The 18334-nt window shown below is 41.1% G+C and overlaps 1 protein-coding gene across 2 annotated transcripts in view; it reads left to right on the top strand.

The window, feature by feature from the left end:
- LOC146636689 (protein phosphatase 3 catalytic subunit alpha) overlaps positions 1 to 18334 on the top strand; it is a 69091-nt gene that overhangs the window by 11780 nt on the left and 38977 nt on the right. For both annotated transcript variants that reach the window (XM_085349658.1, XM_085349659.1), the window contains exon 2: positions 14927 to 15127. In XM_085349658.1, coding sequence (XP_085205784.1) covers positions 14927 to 15127 — 201 coding nt within the window. The remainder of the gene's footprint in view (positions 1 to 14926; positions 15128 to 18334) is intronic.

Below are 18334 nucleotides of genomic sequence, written 5' to 3' on the forward strand. Positions count from 1 at the left end.
AGGGAAGGATGATTTACTTTACAGTCACTTTTAGCCTAGAAGAGTTGCATAACAGCAGCTACTTCAGGAGCTTCGTCACAGATTCTCCTGATATATAGAGCTCCTCTGGGGTGCTAACAATGGCGAGACAAGATGCGTGTGCGTGGTTAGTGTGGAGTTATTGCTCTTGCTGACTCAGAATTCCTTTGGTCTTTAGAGATGTAATTCCTTTGTTGCCCATCCTCTCTCCAAGTCCAGCCACGTGCTGCTTTTGCTTTTCTTTCTTGGCAGTCAGGTACCCCTGCTGGCAGGAGAACCCACCACACCCACACAATTTTGGCCTAGAAACAGCGATAGGCTTGAGAGGTGGGCGTGGGTAAGGGGGAGAAGGAAGCAATGGCAAAGGAAGGGAACTCTTAGGGGCCTTGTTGACTTGGCAAGAGGCGGGAGGAGGTGGCTGGCTGCGCCATCCCATTGCCTCACCACCTGTCCCCTGAAAAACCACGGTCAGTCTGCCAGAAATAAAAACTCTGCCATGGACCTCTTGGATGCAAATGCTTGATCCCACAAAAATCCTTGCTATAATATAAGTACTTTATACTTTCAGTATTATTTCTTTGCTATAAATACTTTCAGTACTTAAGTTGAATCATTTTGTTTGCCATTTCTGACCCATCCTAGTTATTTTGACATGGCATGGAGGAATGCTTTTCACATATGAGATGTAGCTATTCTTGTGTGGCGGGGAGGGTTTTCCCCAGTCCACACATCATTGTAATAGTTGGCAGTGCGGTATTCATTTTTAAATCAAACAGGTAGCGTCCCCAGCTGAGAAGAGTGGGGGGGTGGGGGTTAATTAATGATGAGGAATATTATCTACAGCTCAGGCTCTGTTTTATTTGGGTCAGCCTCAGGTCTGGTATGCTCCGTTTACCAAGTGTGGTTGCAAATATAGACTGGCCTCAACCCCTCTGTATGTGTCTAGTAATTGCATTCTAGAAATGCCAGCATTGCGGCTGCCAACAAGCCCTCCTTGGGAGGTGCGATCACGCCTGTTGAGGCATATTATCTCTGAGGCAAGCTGTGAATGAGTACAGAAAACACTGAAGTCAGTTGGAGTTTCTGGAACGTAAAAGCATTTCGCTATTGATTTGCGCTCCATATTGTTTCACGTTACATAACACCGTATCCAGTTAGATTCTTCACTGTGTCATATGTATAGATTTGCAGTTGGATGTTTGATGTTGTTGTGCGTCTTGGTCCAGAACTTTCTCAGGTGATAGATGAAATGTCACAGTGTTGTATATAAATATGATCCCAATTTTTCAAGAATTCATGAATGTACTCTATTAACGAGACTTAATGTGTGTAGCAAATGTGTACTTTTCAGACTTCTCTTCGAAAGGTTCATATGTGTTTAGAAATTTTTACAAAGGTCTGGCAAAACAGCTTCAATAATGATCTCTACAGCTGACATCGACAAGCAGTGAAATAGTGATTTATTTACTTTCTATTTAGAAACTAAGACTGGGTAAATAGTAATATATCATGTCGCTTGTCGAGCTAACATGATGCATTTTATTCTTACACATCTTCCAGTTTGAAAAAGTTTTAAAATGTATATGAACTGCAATGCACGAATGCAGTAATTAGAAAATAAATTGGGATTAAATTAAAATCACTATAGATAACGTGTTCAGTATTTTGCTTGAACCTTGTGTACAGGTTTTCAGGGAGTGTCTTGCATGTTTCAGCCAAACCACAATTTCCAAGTAGCATGACGTTGTGGTAAGAGTTTGGCTCTTAAAAAAACAAACATGTAAACAAACTGGAATTACCTGCTATCCAGAAATGTCAGTCACGGAAAGCATCTGATATATTTAAGAATTTCTTTGGGGCGGATTATTTTTGTTTTTTCACTGTTGACAGTGCTTTGAATAGAGGGGTAGCAAGCACGTGTTTTTTATTTTATTTTATATGACAACACTGAATCTGTATCCTGTCCAGCCACCTGTCTGCTTGTCACTGCGCACTCATAGAACAAGCCACCAACAAGAACCCTTTGTAGACTGGCTGCCGGCGCGCTCGCAGAGCTCTCCAAGGTTAGTGGGGACACATGTTCTCGATAGACCTATGTCGTCAGTCCTTCCCAATACAAGCGCCAGTTGACAGCGTGGTGGAGAGTGGCGCGAGACTGACACAAAGGCGGTTCTGTCGATGTACGGGGCCAGATTTTTGTCCAGACCGGAATATAAACATGTCCACCTAATCCCTTCTCAGATGCGTGACCTTTGCCTTTACCACCTGAAGAAAAGGTTGAACTTGTAGTTTGTCATTATGTCAAAGAATAGACACGAAAGACCTTGAGGGTAATCACATATCATTAGATGAAGTTGTGTTGAGTTGCCTTTGTTAGTTTTTCTTTTTATGGAGGCAGCCTTAGGTGTTTTGTAGATTAAAGCATGTGAACATATCTAGTAGCTTTCTCTTATTGCCTGTAGATGAATAATTAAGCCCATTAAATATTAAACGTAGCAGGAAAAATTAAAGGCGTTGGCTGCCTCTGAAGTGCTCAAGAGCAGAAGAGTACCTTGCATGCAGTGTCAAGGCCCTAAAAACATAAGAGAAGCAATGTTGCATTCAATTTGTTAACTTTTTGTTTTTAAGCTGGTGAATAGATGCCACACAGCATTACTTCTCTATCTGGCTGTGCCACAGGTTGCATTCGGAGCTTGCATAGAGCAAAGCATGCACCCTTAGCGCCCTGTCTTCCAGATCCTTTCAGCCTCCTCCATTGTTCCGTCTCTGCTATGCTCCAAAGCTGATTACAGCACCTTCTCTAATGAAAGCTAATCCTGTGTCACGGCATTGTGTAGGAGGAGGAGGGGGCAGGCCTGAGCCAGCAAAGCTAGCAGGGAATGTCTTCTTCAGGGCCTGTCAGAGTGGCTTTCAGAGGAAATGCCAGAAAGTGTTAACGTCTCCACAAACCTGCAAATCCGAGTTTTAAATGGAGTTTTTTTTCCTCTGCGCTGGCCCATTGTCCCTTAGTGACTTCTACACAACAGCAGCAATTTCTAAAATCCTCTATTAATTCCCCCCTATGTTCACAATAGTTGTTCAAAATATTTATAGGAAAAATATAGGGTACACTTTAAAGTGTTATATACAGAGATTATTATCCTTATGCCGTTTCCCTTCCCAAGTAAAGCTTCTATAAAACCTATAAACTACTTATCATGGGAGGTAACACAAGTCCAGGGATGTACAAGTGAAATCAGTGTGAATCATATCAAAGTTAGGATTGAGGTCTGAATGAATCTGCATTCAGTCAAAACAAGACGTCGCGCATTTTATTCCTTAACAGGATGTGTTTACATAATCCCAGCTAATCTTCTTACATACACCCTCACAACAAACAATGATCTTGTTAAATGACTTTGTTTTAATCGATTTCAAATGGGAAGAGCTGTAACGCCTTTGAGTTTGACTTTTATCTACGGAGCACAGGACCAAGGTGCTCTCCTGGAATAAAAGCACAACACAATCTCATATTTATGTGCTATAGGCTGTTATAATGTTACATTATGCAGGATTGTAGTAGCAAACTTAATGTTAAGCAACTTCTGGCATACTGAGATGTGCTGTGTTTAAAGATATATGGGTTGCTTAGGTTAAGTTTTATTTACCTTCGTGTTAGATTAGTGAGTCCATGCGTGCAGTGGGTTGCTGGCTTGATGTTGAGCCCCATGTCAGCACAGAAAGGCACATTGTGTTATTAAAATAAAGAACAACTCTGCAGTTTGATTTAAATTTTTCAAATTTGAGTACATTTGTCTCAGTAGGTTTCTTATCAAATTAAAAAAAAACAGGTCATTGCTGTGATTAGTTGTGATTGCAAAAAAAAGTAGGATTTACCTGCTAATACACACATGAATGTAATTATATACACCGTACGATTACAAAATGTGAACATTTGAACAGAAACAAGAAGTTTTGAATCAAAAATAAATAACTTAAGTACATCACTCAAAAAAATGAGTTGGAAAATGTAAAAATTAGACGTTTATGCAGATCCTGCTCTAGCTTGATGTTCAAAATAATCTGATACGATTATGTAAATCCCAAGGTAGAGGGAGGAAGACCAAGGACAAAATAAAAAAATACATTTCTAAATATATTGTCCGATATAATACTTGTAGCAAAAACCATGATGTTCAGATTCCCTGTAAGAAGTGTTAAAAGCATTTTACTTACACCTGGGCCCTTGGCTTAATGCTGGCTCTTTCACTGTGACTGTATAGCTTTCTAGACGTTGAACTGTTTTATCAGGGTGCGGCTCATAATTTACTGTAGGTAATAAATTGTGCAAATACACAGGGACCTCCCATTATTGGACTGTGACTTGGTGAATAGATTTTTTTTAAAGATTGGCAAATGCTCTTTTCTTCTTTTTCTTTTTTTTCATCCATTGTTATTTCATTGACTTATCTTTCACTCTCCCTGACTCATGCCCTTCCCCCAGTCCAGCTCCAAATAACTGAAGTCATTTTCCAGCCATGATCTAGATCCCTGGTGGCCTCTCACTGTGTCATTGATCCACTGCTCCACTGACGGCTTACCACACACCCAACCACTACCAAAAAAAGCTGCAGTAGGAGATCCCTCAAACTGCCTGTTGACCCCCATCCCCCACCCCATCTCAGTATCTACTGCCTGCTCCTTTCTATCCATCCTTACATGCATATATATATATATATATATATACATCCACCCCTACATTCACCCACGTCAGCCTCCCACGCTCCAGCCCTAACCTCACTAATTAATCAGAGACTTAGGCTGACTAAGTGCTGTCTGAGTACCGGTGCATTTTGATCACCTACTTCTGCAAATGTTTTCTGCATTTCTCATCTAAAACCTGTTGAGGCGACAGCAGGACCAACGTTCACTTGTCACTCATGCGGACTTCGCTGTTGCCCAGGTCTCTAAAACACTGCTCAGGGCTATTTTCTGTCAGAGCTGGATGGTCTTTGATAACCCTGACAGAAATGGCAGGACGAATGCAGGTTTGGGGTGTGTGGCCGGCTTATTAGTACACAACCTGTCTTAATAATGAGCATACCTCGATAACTGTCGCTGATGAGACCTCCTGTGCAGATGGACAAACATGCCACTGCATTGAACGGCCGTCAGATCCACCGTCGCGCTCCTGTTTGTGTTCGCCGCATTTTTCTAGCATGTCATTTTTAAGCATGAATATATATATATAATTTCCAGAGCTTTATCGACTCTGTGGAGAACGTAACATGCTGCCAGCAATTCATTTTTAAGCCAATATTTTGATGGATGAAAGATTAATACCGAGACTCTACAGCACTGTTTCCCTGGCAACCCCTTTACTCACTTTTATCTAATATCTCTGTTTGTCGACGCGATTTAAAAGCTCTTTTCTCTGCAGCAGATGATGATGGTCAGCAGCACTTTAAAGTGCAGTAATGGCACCCTGGAAGCAATAAAGCACAAAGTTGGGGTCTTTGCAGCTTTGGTTGGTTATGACACTGACCTCCATGCTGTAGCTACTGACTGAAGGAAAGAGAAGTAGATGTGTACGGGATAATCTCGTTGATTTAAAAGCTTGTTATGCAAAGATAAAATAGAGCCAAAACATGACATGTCTGCTTGCTGCGTTCAGACTCGACTTAACAAAGAGCTCGATTTAGATTGCTGCTAATCAGCCCCAGTTTATTTTTAAATTGATCAAACCGTGGCTTTTGTGCGCCACGGATGACCAGCGAAAAGTGGTCATATTAACGCATGAAATTAATGTTAATTTAAATGCAGTAAGATCACAGCTCCAGGACCTGTTTGTAACGAGGCACAGTTTGAGTGCTTTTCCTCCCTGACTGGACTCTATACACAGTTGTGTGTAATTTCTCCTAATTCTGCTGACCTGCTGTTAATTTAAATGAATGAATTGAGGGAAGCAAAGATACCATTTTGCTAATGTTCGGAAATGTGTTATTAATTGCAGGGGACACATTAAGCAGTACGGGAGTCCAAATTATTAATTTAATGGAGTCATTGCTCATTTGTTAACATTAGAAATCTTTAATACCTGCTGGGCGATCTCCATGGGATGAGATGCCAGCCCCCTGAGTTTTTGTTGACTGCTCTGCTTGCCCCAGCCACCTCTTGTTGTTGCATGGGTCTGTATAGTATTTTATCTGATGCAGCTTCTCTTTCTCGTACTCTCCCTCTCTGGGAAAGTGAGCGCTATTGGCCCTGCTCTCCTTCCTGCCTCAGCCAACCAAAAGTAACGCCTACACCTCCATAATGACACACAGATATAATCAGCAGACTTGTATCATTGAACTTCAAAGCTATGCTGTGCTAAATGTTGTGTTTCACCTGGGTTCATAGCCATACGTAGCAAAGAGGTTCACACCACTTTCCACCACCGTTAACCCTGAAGCCCACGGGCCTTCTAAAGTCCTCACTGAACAGAGTTCTAACATTACATGATCTTTATATAGCATCATATTAAGATTTATAATATAGTGGTAGTAGATAAAGTCGACCGGCGTATAAATATCCGGCTTCTGGATTTAGTTTTTGCAGTTTTCAGCATAAGCAGCTGATAAACGACCATGTTTTGGTAAGAAAAGAAGAATTGCAGTCTAGAAACTTCTCATCACCCACATAGCAGCAGATTCCATTAAGGAATTTTTAAAAGGCTACCTAGATCAGCCAAGTGTCATTATGTCCTTATATTTCTTGCCAGTAGCCGATTTAATATTCTTTTTGAAATCCTTTTTGTAATAAAAAAAAATATACTCCATTATTACTGTGGACTGACATTTGGGTCATTCTGCAGCTAAAATCTATGTTGTGTTAGCTTAATAAAAGATATCGAATCTTAGGAGCGCAGACTTATGAATTATTGATTTACTGTGTCTTAGGCTTTACAGGTGGGTTACAGAGACACGGAGCTGTTAAATACAGCAGTCTCATCTGTGACTTGCAGACATCACACTGCAACCTGTGTGCGAAAGATGGGTTATTGTAGATCATTTCTCACCTTGCGAAAGTAATTTGTGGTGTGCTTAAAGTGCTGCAGTTCTTTGTTGTTAGTAAATCAGGGTCTCAATCTTTGTGCAGTATGCATGTCTGTTAACCAGCTTCCGAATGGGCCGAACTGTGTAATAACGGAGTAATAAAACAGCTTCTAAATGACGTGAAGTTGAGGTGTTTTCTGCTGTACAGTATGTCCTTTGTTTCCTACCGCCTACAGAAGCTCATGCATTCTGTTCATCCTGGACTCCTACCCCACTCTAATTCAGTGTTGTTACGTAATTTAATTAACAAACCCTGACTATCAGTGGAGAGTGAGTTGCACACTCTGTGCCCCTTCAATACTTGGCAGTCGTCCTCTATGCATACAAGACGCGCAGTGGATCCTTCATCACTAACAGGCTTCCAACTGGGGGATAGTAACAAACCAAAAAATCTGCACTGTCGATAGCAGGTTAATCTCAAATGCAGATATTGCAACTGCAGTGTAGCATTCAAAGCGTGATCTCACGTTGTGCAGCTGGATGCATTTCTGTTTTTTCTTTTTTAAACATACTGCTGCACTCCACTTTGGTTTTGTGTCTTACCTGGTGCTGGTATTTATGTACCATTTGATCAGATAGTGAGTTTCCACTTGATGCATTACACAGAGATCTTGCTCGCGCTGGCAGCTATTTACCTTGCCTCAGGATAAAGAGCACTGTACCGTCATTCAAAAAGGCAAATGGATCTGGCAAGTAGTCAGTGCTGCTTTGTGCGGGTAAGGAAGCAAAGTTATAGATCGGTATCGCGCTTTAGATCCGACACCGCACCGCCTTTTGCATAATAACGTCTGGCTGTGCAGTCAAATGAACTCTGTTATTCTATACTTTGTATGAACTGACCTTCTGTTGCACTCACAAACAGTTTCCTGAATCTTTGTTCTGACTTGGCTCTCTTTTGTCATGCTGAGATTTCCACTGAGTCTTAAGGGAGGGGAAAATGCCGGTGCTGTGGCTTGTCTGGTGGAAGGGGCCCGGATGGTTTGATGTGGGAAATGACAACCCAAGTCTCGCCCACACTCGGGGAGGGCCGTTGCTGCATCGTGCCATGTCAGCTGTTTCTGTAGGGTTCAGTTTAGCATCGGCTGGTAAGATGCTGTGCTATGCCAAAGTGGTTGTGGACGTGGAATTGGAAGAATTTCTCACAGGTTGCTGGGATTCTTTACCACCAGTCTGCTGCGTCTTTATGGTTTTAATGGATTTTTTTGCTTTTATAAATGGCTGATCGTTGGCCTCCATCCCAGTCCAGCTCAGACTGTGCCAGCTTTATATTTTTTTGTCCAACAGAGGTAGTAGGTAATGGCTTATGCTGCATGATTTTCTGCATCAGCTAAAATTAAGCCATTTTCTCATGTGCACTGAGTGAAAGTGGCCTTTTCCTCAGAGCATCGTGTGTGCTGCCTCCTGCTTGCTCTGTCCTCCCCTCACCTAACACACACAAAGTACTCCCAGTAGCATGTGAATACATGTGAGAAAGAAAATTGTTTGAAATTGTTCAGTTTGTGTTTGAAAATGACTTTAGTTTGTTTTTTTTATCGTTCAGTTGGTGTCTCTAAGTGGCACAAGTTGGATATCAAATGACTGCATTGTGTGAGCAGCCTCAGCAGTTTTCTGATTTGCAGAAATCGCTCTGAAAGAAGACCGAACGTGATCGTCGTTACGTCTGTTTGCAGGTTTAGCACACACCTTTCACAAAGCTGCCGGGGCCAAAAGGAAATTGATGCGCACCAATTGTAGCGACCTGAGCTGCCGGATCAGTCCAGACCAGGGGTGCTCAATCCCAGTCCTCGAGAGCTACTGTCCTGCAGCTTTTAGATGCATCCTTGTTCCGACACAGCTGAATCAAATGAATGGCTTGTTATCAGGCCTTTTCCAAACTTGATGGCATGCTGAAGAGGTAATCAAACATTTGATTCAGCTGTGTTGGAGTAGGGATGCATCTAAAAGCTGCAGGACAGTAGCTCTCGAGGACTGGGATTGAGCACCCCTGGTCCAGACTAACGGTCGCACTCCATGTCCTTCATTAAACGGAGTCAGGGGTTGGTGAGCTCTGCAACAGTCTGTCTCTCTTTCTCCAATTAAGCTGATCTGTCCAACAGCGTATGACTGCGCACCTCCCGCTGTCTCATTCCTCCAAAAGACTGCCTTAGCGGTGAACTACACCAACCTCACAATTTCCAGCTGCCTATCTTCCCACTGCTTCTCAGCAGTTTATGCTGCACTGCACCCCGTGGTGCCGATTTTCTCAAAATTCACACCTGCATGTCTGCTATGCGGTGTGTAGTTATATCATGATTGCTGCATGCACGAAGGTGGCTGCGGGGGTCGACGATCTAAAGCTGGATGACTTTAAAACCCGAGGTACATGAAATCATACCGTTTGTGTGAACCTGACTGTAGTTTTAAATTTATTTTATACACACTTCAGTCATTTAGAGGTCTATTAGGCTTACAATGAAATGCCTGATGAACGGCTAGCTTGGAAACTATAATACTAATCTGAGACAAATTACCATGGAAAGTGAAGTCGGACTCCAGATTTCTTTTTGCGTTTTATATTTTTTAAATTAAAAATAAAACCTGACTCTCTCTCGCTCTCTCATCCTTTCTTTCTCATGCCAGATTTGAGGCTGCAGTGCAATTTCCCTGTTACATAACAGAAGAGAACAGAGAAATGTTAAAATTAATGAAGGCAAAAGTGAACGGCTAATGGAGACCATTTCTGACTCATACTTGGGTTTCAGGCACATCGCCGCAGGTCAGTTTATGCTCTCACGGCTATAAAGCATTGTAAGAAAAGAAGAATAGATGCACAAGATTATTTGCAACAATCAACAGCTGCTGTCTGGGGAAAGCCCCGATACCGCTGATGAAGGCTGGGTTTGGGAGGAAAAGGATCAGAGAGATTTTTGCCGTGTGGTTCTTTTAGACTTGGAATAGCCAATTACTTCAAATAATGATTATATAATGCAATATCTGACACCATTATTTATTCTTGTTTCTTTTTCATGAAAGAACAATAAATGTTAGATTTTTTTTTAATGTATTTCTTTATGGAGTTGTTTTTTATTTATTTATTTTTTAGACAATTTAATTTTTTTTTTTAATACGTTGCTGTGCAAAAGCCTCGAGACCCTCCTCATTTCTGTGTTTAGGTTCCAAGGAGCCAGACTTAATGCTTTTACACACCGGATGCGTTACAAATATTTTTTGTCACCTGTTCATAATGTAATTGTTTTTATTTTACAATTTTTTTCAAATTAATTTTTAAATCAGCTCGATATTTCCAAATAAATAGATCTGACCAATCAGACCGTTGCATTTGGCAAAAAGTGTGCTCATACTAAAAAATGCACACCGCTACTGGATATATAAAGATTTGGAAATGGTAAAATAAAACTGTTTTACTTCACACACAAGTGGGATTTCAAATCGTATCGTTTGTTCCAGTTTCTTTAGCTGAATCTACGAAAAATGTCACAGATAACAATTTGGTTGCCGTAAAATGTTGGGAATCCCAAAAACCTGGGATGTCTCATTTCATGTTTTTGAAAAAACTTGAGGATACTGGACAAGTGGAGGGCAAAAGAAGAAGTGCTGGGCCGTTTTTAAGATGAAAAATGTGCATCAGATGAACAGTGTCTGAAAATCATGTCCTAAAGAAATGGGAGTAACACATTCTTCTTAAGAGTGTGGAACTGATCATTGCAACGTGCCATGTAGTGTTTTGGCAGATGTGGGTGTTACTCTTGTTAATAAGGGAGCTGTTAGAAATTCCACAAGGGGAAAGTTCACAGTGTTTCCATTGTCATGACTGTAGGAAATGGAAGGGTGATGTGTTAAGAGGCTGCTAGCATGCCAGCACCTGCAGCTTTCACACAGCGTATTTTTATTCCAGAATAATGTCTTTGGTGTTTGGATTTTAGAGTGCGTCATGTTCTGTCACTTCGGCGGGAAGTGGGATCACTCACGACATTCACAGTGGCTACACTGTTTGGGGACTATCAGTCTCAAAAATGTCTGTAAATCAACTCACCGGTTGCCATTGTTACTGCATCAGTTACTGGTTATTTTGGGGTGGGGGTCGGGGGTTCTACTTCTTTCACTGACAGGCTTACTATTAATTATTATCTACAGGAACCAAATAACTATTGCAGCTGGTAGGTACAGGGTTTTCCCATGTAGTTTCCTCATAAGCTCAATATGTTTACCGTCAGGTATGTTGTTACACAGATTTCGTACGTCACTCTGCGCATGAATGATTTATGGCTTTGTCCTGCCGCTAACTGTCATTCCTCATAATCAGAGTGTTTTTCTTTTTTCCTGCACAAATGAAAAAAGAAAAATGGCTCTGTTTCCTCTTATGCAGTTCAAATTCAACAGCAGCGCAGTTGTGGCAAACAGCCTGGGGAGTTTACCTGCATTGCCTAATTGGCTAACAGCGTGGGATTAGGGAAATAATTTAAGCACCTTACTTTCTACTCCCATTTGACAGTTGGATTACGTTTAGCCAATTAAAGCACCTAATCCTTATAGTCTGCGGTTCATTCCCCAAAAGTATCCCTCCAACATGAAAGCCAGCTTTGGTCATTCTTTTGTCTTTTTCTGGCTTTAATTTACAGAGTTTGCATAAGAAGTTGTCACATTGGCAGCTATAAGTAAAAGGTTTTTCTGTATTTACCTGAAATCTAAGTTGAAAACGTGTACCTGTGTATGAAATTTGACATCCGAAAGAATTTCGGGGTGTGATGTTTAAATTTTGTAGCACTTTTCAAATAAAAAAACTCTTTTTCGTGCTGCTTCTCAATCATTATCTGAGAGCTAATCATGTCGCAGATTCGTGGCCTAGCTGTCATTTTTAAAAGCTTGCTGCTCAGTTGAAAAATGCCCTCTATCAAGTTCAGAACACTTCACATGAATGTAAACACTCAATTTGTTCAACAACTCAAGGGGCTGTGCTTTCTGCACCATGGAGTCAAAAAGCAGTAAGGCTAGAGTTGCGTAGCAGGTGCTCACACCTGGGGCTCTGGTAAATCACTCTCAGATGGGGGAATCTCTAAATGCCCCTGACACCTGAGCAAAGACATCGTATTGTATTATTCAAGATTTATTTCAAGCATCGTAACTATTTATTTGGCTTAAAGTGACTTTGTGGTATCCACCTCCTTCAGACATTTTGGTTTTACGTGTTTGAATTTACAAAGGAAACTGAATGAGTTGCATTAAAATGTTTGATGTTGGAAAACTTGTGTTATGTCACGCAGATTCTCAAAATAGCATTTATGGGGAAAATAATTGCCAGGTAGGTAGAACAAAGCTTATTTCCGTGTAGCTTGCCAGCATCATAATTATAACTTTCAGATATCAGAAACAGCTTTCAGCTTCACTTCTTTTCTCTTTTTTGGGGGGCTTTTATAGCTCGTGTTTCTAAAAGCAAGTTGGGACGCCTTTAAAAAAGTGAATAAAAATGGAACGCATTGAAATGAGTACAAAGACAGCACATCGAATGTTGTCCTATCATTGCAGGATCCTTTTTTATAAGGAAGGACGTGGACGTGTTTACGGCCGCGGTGCATGACCTCATCCTATAGCAGCCCTCTTAAGTGTTAACTCAAAATAAACAAAACGTTTCCCAATCCTTCGTGTCGGATTTAATCTGCAATAGGTCCGACCTCCTTTGCGGTATTTTCCTGCCATCATACTTTCCAATGCTGGCAGGTCTGTACTGCAAACATGCCAGTTTAGATGGAGCCATGCTGGCATTAAACATGCTGGATGTGCTTTGGTGTTGTCTTGCTGAAATAGGGAAGACCTTCCTTTGTCTGCATATGTTGCTGAAAACCTGTATTTATTGTTAAACGTCGATGATGCCATCACAGATGTGCAAGATATCCATGCTTTGTGAACGAATATGCCCTCATGCCGTCACAAATGCTGGCTTTTGAATTGTGACGATGAACTGTCCATGATTTTTGAAAACAATTTAAAATTCTGATTAATCATACCCCAAAACAGTTTGGCTGTTTACTAGTTAAGAGTTAAAGCTTACTAGTAGTAAACCTTGAAGCTCTGAGCTGAGCCTCCTCCTGTTTCAGGCTAGCTTATAGACCGAAATGACTGGATTTGCATCAGTAGCTGGTGAGGATTGTCTCGTTCCTTGCAGCTACTCTCAGAAAACCCCAGAAACTATTCCAATGGTCGTCAAACCATGTCTTTATTGATCTATACCCAGGTGTCAAAAGTTGTCAATTAGGGGTCCAGGAGAGATCGTCAGATGTTATGAGACGAAAGAGTTAAATGCATGTGTAGTTTTAACATGTATATGTGGATGCGACAAGACCAAACCATATCTAAACATTTAAACCTTCTCTGAATCTTTTCAATTAGAAACAATACTCTTACATTCGCCCTCTCACAGGGTTGTGCCCCTCTGAATTTACTACTATTTTTAAAGTGGCGTTGTGAGTTATCAGAAATTGTACATCCTGTCTCTTTCACCCTGCTGATTTTACATTTTTACACACATAGCATTGCTGAAAATACCCAGGATGCAACTGTGCAAGTCCAGTAAATTTGTAATTTCCACATAGACCCATTAGAAACTGGAGCTGAGATCCCAAATGTCATCTGTTGCTAAAGCTCACTGTGACACAGATAAAGTGCTGGCCTGATTACCGCTGATGTCACCTTCAGGAAGGATGGATGCTGGAATACACGTACACACCACACATGTATACAACAAACACAGACACTAGCTCAGCAGTATTTTCTTCTGGTTTTGTGGATTAGTCACCTGTAAGCTGTATGTGAAGTCTGACTAAGAGCATGATGTATGTTTTAAACTCTTAGAAGCAGTTCGATTGAGCAAAAGAAAAAAAGCGGGGAGGAAAAAAACTGTAATTTTGTACATTTATTGTAAGTAATATGTTTAGCTTTCATTTAATAAAAGCATTAGGCTACTAACATCGCAATAATATGAAGTCCAGTTTGAAGAGCGTTTTTAATAAAAGAAGACTAGACCTAGACTGCAAATCCCTGTTTTGATTTAAAATGCATGCAAATAGCATTGCAGCTTGCGAGTGCATCAGTAGGATTCCAAATTACTGGGGAACATTGAATTACTCTGAAAAGCTATCCCTCATAAGCCACTAATTATGGAAATTGACAGTTACAGAGATTTGTTGAGGATTTGGATATTGTCTGATTTCCACAGTGGCTGCAAGACTCTGAGGAATAAACCCAATTTTACTCTTTAAAAATAAATAAATAACTGTTGCTGAGAAATAAGTAAATGCTTGTCAGGCTGAAGATGATATCTCTGTTGTTTCAATCGAACACAATAAAAGAGAGCACACTGAAGTATGGAGTTGGTTACACGTCACACATCCGCATACACTGGTGTTTCTGTCCTCGCAGCACAAGCTTTTAATGTTAATAAAATAAAGATGTGTTGGTTCTCTGCCTCGTTTTTAATATACAGTCTCTTTTCTCGTGAATATTGCCAAGTAAACTAGAAAATGTGTGTGTCTGTAATAAATATTGAAAATTGAATGACTCACAGATCATAGCAGCAATCAGGTAAATTGTCTCAGAGGGTGGGCTGGAAGCATGGGAGTGAGCGCAAACTCCCTCTCCTGCAGGGAGTCGATCCCCTGGTACAAAGTACCTTCTAATCAAACAGCTTAAATGCAGTTTTCTCAGTGATGTGGAAATAACTGTGTATTGCTGTAAGCCTTTTGTCAATGAAAAGTGTATTAAAGCACTGTAAACGTGGTATGAAAGTACATCAGTTCTAATGATTTTCTTCTTCTACTTTTTTTTTTAAACCCTTGCAGCTGTCCCCTTCCCCCCCAGTCACCGACTGACAGCTAAAGAGGTGTTTGACAGCGATGGGAAGCCCAAAGTGGACGTGCTGAAAGCTCACCTAACCAAGGAGGGCCGTGTGGATGAGGCGGTGGCGCTCAGGCTCATAGGAGAGGGCGCCGCAATCTTGCGTTCAGAGAAGAACCTGCTGGACATTGAGGCTCCTGTGACAGGTCAGGGTTCAAATACTGCATGTGTTACTGCAAACCAGTAATCGACCAATAAAAAGTGAATAATTTTGTTTCACTCCAGAAATAGTAGTCAGAGTAATTATTCAGTAGTCAGCTGATGCATCTAAGATTGTATGCAGTCACCCGCAACTAGCCAGTGCTGCAGCCCTACGACTTTACCAAACTGGACACCAGGGTGTATGTCACTCATTTGTTCTCTACTGCTGCAAAAGTGACAGGAAGTTGTAACCAAGCACAGTGAAAAGTAAGACATGACTGTCACGTAAATAATGCAAAACGACATTGTGCATGTGAAAGTTAACCTGTGGGCAAGGTAGGTTGTGCCAGCACTGAAATGGGTGTGTGCTATGTTGTGTGCAACACATTTCAACATCTTTTGAAACGGCAGATTTACTGAAGAAGGCTCACCAGTTTGTCTTTTGGGTTATAATTTTTAGACAATAATGGAAGATTTGTTGAGCTATTTATTTTTGTCTGCAAAACTTTCAGGATTTATATTCATAGTCTAATGCAAAGATGTCACTGTGCACTTATAGAAATTTAAAAGGGAATCATTGATTAATTGATGATCAGAAATGACGAAACGCAACTGCTTGTCTAGACTCACAAACTACAGCCTTTCCAAGAGGGAACACTTGGGTGGACACCACTCATATACTCTTTATTCCACAAAATCCTGCATATCATGACCTACATTCATTTTTCTTTTTACTTTTTCTCTTGTCTTTTTTAGGCTCCATATATCTAAAATGCAAACCTTAGAACCGGCCCACAACTATAAGAAGAAACAGACTCATTCATCATCATTTACCTTAACAAACAACAGATGATGATTCACTTACAGACGCTTCCCAGCATGTTTCGCACTGTGTATTCCAAGTATTCCACCTTCCCAAACAAACGGCAGCTCACAGTAACCTACAATAACTGTTTGTTTTATTTATTTGCAGGTATAAACAATATACAGATACAAGATTTTAAAATCAAACCGACACAATGGAAGAGAGAGCTGAATGTTTACAGCAGTATAAAACTTAATTTTCCTAATTAACTGAGTCACTGTTTTACCAAGCCACACGCGGGCCATGCCGATAACTAGAGCAGTGTATTTTTAAGAAACACTGCTTCAGTTCATCCAATTTGGCAAAGCTAACGAGCAGTGTTGCATTCAGTTACTAGGCTGAGTCTCAAAGCAATGCAGAGGGACGTTATTGAAAACATCTGCTAACTTTGGAGAGAGGTAGTATGACACATCGATCGTTGTTGTTTTAAAATCGCTTATTAGTCATTGTAGTTTTGAAAAAATGTCATTTTCATTTCATTTGCTTGGTTTAGCTAACAGCTTTTACATTCAAAGCTGCTAGTAACTGAAGCTTAGCTCATTCACCCCCGTCACACGCTGCTGCGGGAGGTTCGCTGATGCATATGCACAAATCCAGCGCGTCTATTGTCGTCTTTTCTTCCTGGTCAAGTGCCCTGTTCCTCCATTAGACTTTCTGATGAGGCTTCTTTGATGTTGTCGTAATCAGAGGCAGAGACACACTCATAGGATCTATGGCAACTAAACATTTCCTAATGTGAGATCATTCCCACAATATCATCCAGAGAGGCCTGTGTTCATATTTAGCAGGCATGGCACTTACTTAAATTCATAAATGCAAATACCCCCTTTTTTTTTAAAAGCTGTTCATTGTTTTGTCTTAATGGATGTAGACCGTTATGATAACCCTTGCTGTTCGAGAGAGTTGAGGTAAACAAAAAGATGCAAACAGACTGCATGTTTTCCACGTCTGTCTTTGTGTTTGCAGGCACCTGAGAGCTGTAAGGTTAACAGATGTGTTGTTGAACACAGCTAGATTCCTCCAGTTTGAGCTAAAACTAACTAAGTGCATATTCAGCTGTTTGTGAAAATTAAACACAAGTTCATTCTCTGGGCGTCTAAATAGGGGTTAGAGGGTTAGGGGTTAACCCTAACCCATTTTAAATCTGACGCTCTAGGTGTTTAAAAACAAAAAACACAAAATGTGGTGCTGGGACAAATTGGATAACTAGCATGGATAAACCTTATTCGATTTTCTGGCTTAATCTGATCGCAGGGTGGATTCCTGTGTGTAAACATGCTCCAGTGGTGACCTTCCCCGGTCAAGTCGCCTTTTTAAAATCTGGTGCAAGTTAACATGTTTTGGTTTCAGATTTTACAGCACTTCAAATAAGGGATTTGCCAGGAAAGCCTCCTCTCTTTGTTGTGTTACATGGAAACAGTGGACAGCTTCTCCTCCGTGTGCAAGCCACAGATCCCGAGGAGCGGTGCGCGTTCGGTGCACTTGTGTACACGAGTGCAGCGATGAACCGGTTCTTTCCCTCCCACTCAACACCCCTGCCTCAACCCCTCTCCCACTCAGTAGGCTTGGACAAGGATTTCTCTGTTGCGCGTGCTCATGCGCCTGCTGTGTTTCCCTCTCCGTGCGCACTCCTGTTTGCTATAAGCATTTCTTTGTTTTTGCTCCCATTCCCTCTCTGCCTGCCATGTTTTGACTGTCTGTGTCACGGTCAGGAGCTGTTTCTCTCTGCCTCTCTCCGCGTTAGCAGGCCTCCCAATTCCAACATGACACATGGTCAGTGAATTAGTATGTAAATATTGATCATGGATGCAAAGCACCACGACATGTCAGCTCTCTCTCTCATAGTTACTTCCTTGTTGGGCCAGATGGCAGGTGGGGTATTTCATGAAAGGGAGGGGTGTGTGTGTGTGATGAACGGTGCTGGCTTAGTGTACTGAGTACAAGCTGCTCTCATGGCCTTCACACAAGTCACCCATCAATAGAGCTCCTACAGCCACATCACCAGGCAACAGCCAGCTTTTAAACTATTCATACACATTTGCAGTGTGTGAGCTCCACTTTGCGCAGGGGCTCTGTCATGGTTTCCTTGAACAAATGATCTTTTAATTCTTTTTGTTGTGTGTTGATGTAACACTACATAGCTGAGTATAAAATGCTCTAAGTTTCCCTGCATCTTCCTTTAGCTGTTCGTGTTTGATAAGATTAGAAATAAATTCGAGAAATCTGCAAAGCATAGTTGGTCAGGAAATATTAAGACCTTGGTTGTGGAATTTCCTGTATAGAGCTTAAAAAGCCTCCTCCTAGACCCTGGTGAGAGTGGCAGTTTTATGCGCATAATGTGAAGTGT

Source organism: Diplotaxodon limnothrissa, linkage group LG3, assembly GCF_057381915.1.
Source record: "Diplotaxodon limnothrissa isolate DT_005_m linkage group LG3, D_limnothrissa_male_GT1.1, whole genome shotgun sequence".
In the NCBI taxonomy this organism is placed as follows: Eukaryota; Metazoa; Chordata; class Actinopteri; order Cichliformes; family Cichlidae; genus Diplotaxodon; species Diplotaxodon limnothrissa.